General features: G+C 48.4%; 1 protein-coding gene across 2 annotated transcripts in view; it reads left to right on the top strand.

Moving 5' to 3' along the window:
• LOC113807379 (thyroxine 5-deiodinase-like) overlaps nt 1-7,500 on the top strand; it is a 25,951-nt gene that overhangs the window by 17,868 nt on the left and 583 nt on the right. Inside the window, exons 1-3 of one of the 2 annotated variants that reach the window (XM_070131630.1) lie at nt 1,910-2,076; nt 3,473-3,582; nt 4,952-5,138. In XM_070131630.1, the coding sequence (XP_069987731.1) occupies nt 2,050-2,076; nt 3,473-3,582; nt 4,952-5,138 (324 nt within the window). In that variant the 5' untranslated portion in view covers nt 1,910-2,049. Of the gene's footprint in view, nt 1-1,889; nt 2,077-3,472; nt 3,583-4,951; nt 5,139-7,500 lie in introns of those variants that run through there. The other variant, XM_027358615.2, reaches the window with a different exon arrangement.

Here is a 7,500-nt window from a genome sequence, read left to right as displayed (position 1 = left end):
CTATAGATAAGTAAGTAATAATGACAAGATAAAAAATGTGCTAGACAGCTATAGATAAATAGGACAATAGAACGTGAAAAAAATATGTAAAAGTACTCGATTGAGGACAATGAGAGAAGCAGAGATCGGTCGCGAATTAGGAAGAGGAGAAGAGGAGAGGAGAGAACGCGTGATATAACATGACCGGATCTTGCATATTGCAGAAGAACAAGTCCCTCACTTCATCGCTTTTCTTAATGCTGTCATTCATACATGTCTCGGCATACTTCATTCTTCGATTTCCTCCAGATTTGGTTTATTCTCTTTCTTTTTGCTCACGTCTTCTCCTCTTTCTTTTATTTATAGTGTCCTTGATTGGCGTTTTCGATTCTTCCTTTTTTTTCACTATTTTATCTCTTTCTCGCGTATCCTTTTACTTCCCTTTTCCTAATTCCCGTCTTCCGTATATACCCCTTTTCTCTCCCCCTTCCCCCGCCCCTTTTTCTCCTCTCCCTCCCCCTCCCCCTCCCCTTCCTCCTCTCCCTCCCTTCCACTCCTCTCTCCCCCCTTCCTCCTCTCCCTCTCCCTTCCCCCACCCCTTTCCCTCCACTCTAGCTCCCCCTTCCCCCACCCCCTTTCCCACCTCTCCCTCCCCCCTTCCTCCACCCTTTCCCCCTCCTCTCCCTCCCCCTTCCCTCCACCCTTTCCCCTCCTCTCCCTCCCCTTTCCCCCACCCCCTTTCCCCTCCGTATCTACCTCCCTTCTCCCTCTCCTCTCCTCTTCCCCTCCCCCTTTTCTCCTCCACCCTTTCCCCTCCCCTGTCCCCCTCCTTTCTTCCTCTCTCCCTCCCCCTTCCTTCCACTTCTCTCCCTCTCCTTCTCCCACTCCCTTCCCTCCTCTCCCTCCCCTTCTCCCCAACCCCTTCCCCCTCCTCTCCCTTTCCCCTCCTCCCCAACCCCTTCCCCGCCCCTCCCCTCCCCCGCCCACGAGCTAACCGGAAGAGGGCGTGCGTGCCGAGCCTCTTAGAATGAATAACGGGCGCCCATGCCGAGGGATTCTGGCGCGTGTCCGATAAACGCCTGATTTATGCATGGCGGAGGCGGGGGGGGGGGGGGGGGGGGTGGACGTGCTTGTACGTGCTAGGGAGGCACTGGGCTTCCTGGAGAGCCATAGCGAGTGCCTCTCCTAATGCCGCTCTTTAGACCACGCCCCTTTGGCTCCGCCTTCCTCTCTCGCCCACTACCTGTGCTGGGAGGCATCAGAGCGCGTGGGAGATAGATAGTGATGGTTTTATTATTATTATTATCATTATTATTAACGTTATCATTATTATTATTATCATTATCATAATTATTATTATCATTATTATTATTATTATTATTATTATTATTATTATTATTATTAATATTATTATTACATTATTAATAATATCATTATCATTATTATTATTATTATCATTATTACTATTATTATCATTATTATTATTATTATCATTATCATTATCTATTTTGAATCACTTTATTTATTTTTCTATTCTTATTATTAGCTCTTTTGGATCAGAATAGCTATTTTCTAAGTGAGGATTTGTTGGCTATTCCTACTACGTGTGTTGGAAAAATATAGTGGCATAACTATAATGCTTAGATTTCACGACTTGAGGAGGAGTAAATTATAAGTAAATGTAAGTAGTGAAATTACTCGCAAGAAAATAATGCATGAAAATGAAATTATCAATAATAAGTAAAAAATGTAAACAGAAAAAAAAAAGAATACGCATATTATATACAAAACTCCTCGCCGTAAACCTGAAATAGCCCATGATCCAAAACGTAAACAAACGCCCTCCCCGTCGCGTCCTATAACCTCCGGAACAGAACCCGGACCTAACCCTTCCTTCCTGCTTCTTCCAGCGCGCTACGGGAGGCTAGGATTCAGGCCGAGCTGGATAGGATAGCACCAGATCCTTCGGTTTTGAAACTCGAAGGAAGGAACGTGTGTGGACTCCTGGACAGCGCCTCTCCCTCGCGACCTTTCGTCATGAATTTCGGGTCATGCACGTGACCTACGTTCATGGCCAGCTTGGAGCGGTTCCATGAGGTGAGGGTGAGGTGGAGGGTGGGAGGGTGGGAGGGGGAAGGGGGAAGGGGAGGGAGGGAAGGAGAGGAGGAAGAGGGGAGGTGGAGGAGGAAGGTGGGAGAGGGAGGAGGAAGGTGGGAGAGGGAGGAAAAGGGGGAGGGGAAAGAAGGGAGGAAAGGATGAGGAAAAAAAGTTTAGAGGGAGGGGAGGGGGGTAGGGAGAAAGGGAGGTGAGGAGGATAGGGGAGGGAGGGAGGGAGAGGAGAGAACGCTAGAGTAAGAAGGGACTTAAAAAAATATTCATGTTTATTTTTTCACTTTCTATGTAGTCCTTTTTTTTATTCATCAAATGCCTATCTCTCCGTCTCACTGTCTTCCCTACCATCTCTGTCTTTCTTTTCATTCCTCTATCCCTTCCCTCTCCTCTCTCCCTCTTTAACCATTCCTTCCCCCTCTCCTCCCTCCCACTCACCCACCTATCCCCCTCTCCCTCTCCTCCATTCCCTCTCCCTCTCATTCTCCATTTTCCATCTTTCCTCCCTCCTTCCACCATCTCTCATCTCTTACTCCCACTCGCCTCTCCTCTCTCCCTCCTTACCTACCTCTCTCCCTCCCTATCTCTCCCACCACCATCTCTCCCTTCCTCTCCCTCCCTCCCACTTCATCTCTCGTCTCTTCCTCCCTTCTCCCACCGTCTCTCCTCTCTCCTCCTTTCCTCTCCTCCCTCCTACCATCTCTCCTCTCTCCCACTCTCCCTCCCACCATCTCTCATCCCTCCTGTCTTCCACCTCCCACTATCTCTCCTCTCTTTCCTTTCTTCCCTCTCACTATCTCCTCTTCCTCCCACTATCTCTCCCCTCTCCCTCCCTCTCACCATCTCTCCTATCGCCCACCCTCCCTCCTCCTCCTACCGTCTCTCCTCTCTCCTCCCTCCTCTCCACCATCTCCTCCTCTCTCCCACCCTCCCTCCCTCTCACCTGCTATACCTCTCCTCTCCTTCCCACCCTCCCTCCCTCCTCATCTATCTTCTTCCCTCCCTCCCTCCCTCCCACCATCTTTCCTCTCTCCCACCTCCTTCCTCCCTTCTCCCACCATCTCCTCTCCTCCCACCCCCTCCCTCCCTCCCACCATCTTTCCTCCTCCTCCCTCCACCGCCTCTCCTCTCTCTGCCACCCCCTTTCCTCCTTTCTCCTCCCAATCATCTCTCCTCTCTCTCACCCTCCTTTTCCTCCCTTTCTCCCACCATCTCCTCATCTCTGCCACCCCCTCCCTCCCACCATCTTTCCTTCTCTCTCCCTCCCTCCCTCCCTCCATCTCTCCTCCTCTCTCCCTTCTTCCCTCCCCTCCCTCCCACCCTCCCTCCCTCCCTCCCACCGTCTCTCCCTCTCTCATTCTACATCCTCCCTCTCTCTCCGCAGATGACTGAGGACTACTCCGAGCTGGCAGACTTCGCCCTCGTGTACACCGCGGAGGCACACCCCATCGACGGATATTTTCTCAAAGACAACTTGCAGATTCCGAAGCATAAGTAGGTGTCGTCGGAGAATTGATTGGGTGTCTGTCTGTCTGTCTGCGGTGGTTGTTTTGTGCGGGTTGGGGTGTGTGCATTGTGTGAAGTTGGTTGTATTATTGGGTGGTTGGTTATTGCCTGCTTTTGATGGTTATATGTATTATGATGGTAGAAAAACCCACAATATACAAACTAGACTTATTGAAGAAAGTGAGAAAGTGTCTCACTTTCTTCAATAAATCTAGTTTGTACATTGTGGATTTTTCTACCATAGTATCAACACGGTAGTGTGTTTTTCTATTATTATGTGTTTTTCTATTATTATTTCTAGTATTATGATGCTAAAAAGAAAGAGAGAAAGAAAGAAAGATTATTCAAGTCACCGCTTCGACAATGTATGTGTTTTGTAGCCAATGGGTAGTTTAGGCGTATCTTTGGACGAGGCATTCGTTAGTTAAAGTTTCCCTCGCTTATTTTTCTTTTGTGTCTGTCTGTGTGTCTGTCTCCCTCTGTCTCTCTGTCTCTCTGTCTCTATCTCTGTTTCTGTCTCTGTCTCTGTCTCTGTCTCTGTCTCTGTCTCTGTCTCTGTCTCTGTCTCTGTCTGTCTGTCTGTCTGTCTGTCTGTCTGTCTGTCTGTCTGTCTCTCTCTCTCTCTCTCTCTCTCTCTCTCTCTCTCTCTCTCTCTCTCTCTCTCTCTCTCTCTCTCTCAGGTTAGGTTAGACTAGGCTTAGATTAGGTTTTTATTATGATTGATGTTAGATTAGGTTAAGTTAAGTTACGTTTTATTATGGTTGATGTTAGGTTAGGTTAGGTTAAATTAGGTTAGGTTATTCTAGTTTATATTTAGTTAGGTTAGGCTTAGGTTAGGTTTTTAATATGTTCGATGTTAGGTTAGGTTAGATTAGGTCAGGTTTGGCTAGTTTATGTTATGTTATGTTAGGCTTAGGTTAGGTTTGTTTAGGTTTTGTTTGTTTGGTTAGTAGTTTAGGGTAAGTTAGGGTAAGTTAGATTAGGTTAGGTTAAGTTGATTTAGGCTAGGTTAGGTTGGGTTTGGTATGTTAGGTTAAGTTAGATTAGATTAGACTAGGTTAGGTTTTTATTATGATTGATTCTATTCCATCAAGGCTGCCATTATCATCATGATCATCACTCTCGCAGACTCTCAACATTCACGTTATTTTCGCAGAAACTACAAAACTCCAACCCCGCCCACCACATAACCCCCCCCCCCCCCCGAAAATCCCCTCACAAATACCCCACCATTCACTCACACCTCCTACCATCAACCCTGGTTATCAACCCTCTCGCCATTCCCTTCTTTAGCGAAAACGAACAAAACCCCCACAGATAACCCCACCATTAACCCCGCCCCCCCTCTCTCCTGCAGGACGCTGGAAGAACGTTACAAAGCCGCCCAGCTGATGTTGGACCAGCAGCCGCAGTCCTGTCCAGTGCTGGTGGATAGGCTCAGCGACGAGGCTAACAAGGCCTATGCAGCGAGTCCGGGACGCTTGTATATCGTGCTTGAAGGCATTGTGGTGTATAAGGGTGGGCAGGGACCCCTGGGTTATAAGGTTTGTTAGTGGTGGTTGTTTCGGTGTGTTTTTACAGTTTTTTTTTTTTTTTTCTTCTTTTTTTTGTGTGTGTGTGTGTTGGGGGGGGGGGGGTTATGGGGTAGGGAGGTTTGCATGTAACTTTGGTGTTGGGTATAGGTGTTTATATAGAAAAAAAAAAAAAAAAAAAAAAAAAAAAATGCACGCACGCACGTAGGCAGGAACACACACACACACATACACACACACACACACTCACTCAATCACTCACTCACTCACTCACTCACTCACTCACTCACACACACAAACACACACACACAAACACTGGCGTAGGTACATCCACCTTGCAAAGCCTTAATTAGATACTCAACCGCACCAAAACCAACAGGTGTTCGTGCGTGACTCCTTCAGCTGACTAACCTATTTTTATGCCAGCGAAAGTCCTACGGAAATCCGATTTCGTGACACCCTTTTCCTCGGGCAAACAAGGTGGATGAGGGAGGGGGGAGTGAAGGAGGAAGGAGGTGAGGGAGAAAGGGGGAGAAAAGGGAGGAGGGTGGGAGAGGAGGGGAAGGGAGAGTGAAGGAGGAAGGAGGTGAGGGAGAAAGGGGGAGAAAAGGGAGGAGGGAGGGAGAGGAGGGGAAGGGGGGAGTGAAGGAGGAAGGAGTTGAGGGAGAAAGGGGGAGAAAGGGGAGGAGGGAGGGAGAGGAGGGGAAGGGGGAGTGAAGAAGGAAGGAGGTGAGGGAGAAAGGGGGAGAAAGGGAGGAGGGAGAGGAGGGGAAGGGGGAGTGAAGAAGGAAGGAGGTGAGGGAGAAAGGGGGAGAAAAGGGAGGAGGGAGGGAGAGGAGGGGAAGGGGGAGTGAAGAAGGAAGGAGGTGAGGGAGAAAGGGGGAGAAAAGGGAGGAGGGAGGGAGAGGAGGGGAAGGGGGAGTGAAAGAGGAAGGAGGTGAGGGAGAAAGGGGGAGAAAAGGGAGGAGGGAGGGAGAGGAGGGGAGGGGTGTGTGAAGGAGGAAGGAGGTGAGGGAGAAAGGGGGAGAAAAGGGAGGAGGGAGGGAGAGGATGGGAGGGGGGAGTGAAGGAGGAAGGAGGTGAGGGGGAAAGGGGGAGAAAAGGGAGGAGGGAGGGAGAGGAGGGGAAGGGGGAGTGAAGAGGGAAGGAGGTGAGGGAGAAAGGGGGAGAAAAGGGAGGAGGGAGGGAGAGGAGGGGAAGGGGGAGTGAAGAGGGAAGGAGGTGAGGGAGAAAGGGGGAGAAAAGGGAGGAGGGAGGGAGAGGAGGGGAGGGGGGAGTGAAGGAGGAAGGAGGTGAGGGAGAAAGGGGGAGAAAAGGGAGGAGGGAGGGAGAGGAGGGGAAGGGGGAGTGAAGAAGGAAGGAGGTGAGGGGGAAAGGGGTAGAAAAGGGAGGAGGGAGGGAGAGGAGGGGAAGGGGGAGTAAAGAGGGAAGGAGGTGAGGGAGAAAGTGGGAGAAAAGGGAGGAGGGGAAGGGAGAGTGAAGAAGGAAGGAGGTGAGACAGAAAGGGGGAGAAAAGGGAGGGAGAGGAGGGGAAGAGGGAGAAAGGGGAGGAGAGTGGAGGAGGGAGGGGGCAGCAGACGTCACTGAACCTTTCGTGATGTTCAGCTCGGTAATTGCGCTGGGTTGTGACCGGGCTTCTTTGATTACAGAGAAGAATAGAGGATGTTGGTGATTTTTTATGACTTGCTAATGACTGCAGAATATTTATCTTTTCGTCGATATCGTTCGTGTTGTATTTAATGCCTTTATGTGAGATTTTTTTAAATTGTTTTTATCACGATCGTACAGCTACTGGTCACTAATAATGACAGTATAATACAGCTATCTCTCTGTCTGTCTGTCTGTCTGTCTCTCTGTCTGTCTGTCTGTCTGTCTCTCTCTCTGTCTGTCTGTCTGTCTCTCTCTCTCTCTAATTATTATCTTTCATAATTATCGCTGTCGCTTATGAAATGTTTTTTCTTATTGGTGATGTCATTCCATTATTGTCGTCTTGATTACTGTCGTGGTTATCAAACTATCGTCATTCACTTCATTAATAACAACGAATGAAAATAATAAGTAAATCTAACCATCTCTTTACCTATCCCTACCAACATCAACGTATTCGTCTACCAACTAACCAGTCTCCCTAACTATGTGCATGGCTGTCATACTAGCACTTTTTCTGTAATTTTTTTGTCAATTTTATTTAACATGACTACAAACATTCTCGAATATAGCTCTTGATTTGACTATACTGGGCTGAAAAAAGTTGACGGAAAGGTTTTCAGACAGATACGATCATCATCGTCTGACTGGAAAACCGACAATTCGCTCTAAAAATGGACAAAATTTCAGAAAATTGTCAAAAAAATGGACGGAAAAAGGTGCTAGT

The sequence above is a fragment of the Penaeus vannamei genome, chromosome 16 (genome assembly GCF_042767895.1).
Source record: "Penaeus vannamei isolate JL-2024 chromosome 16, ASM4276789v1, whole genome shotgun sequence".
Classification (NCBI taxonomy): Eukaryota; Metazoa; Arthropoda; class Malacostraca; order Decapoda; family Penaeidae; genus Penaeus; species Penaeus vannamei.
Note: the sequence above shows the minus strand (reverse complement) of the source record. Positions and strands in the feature narration are given on the sequence as shown.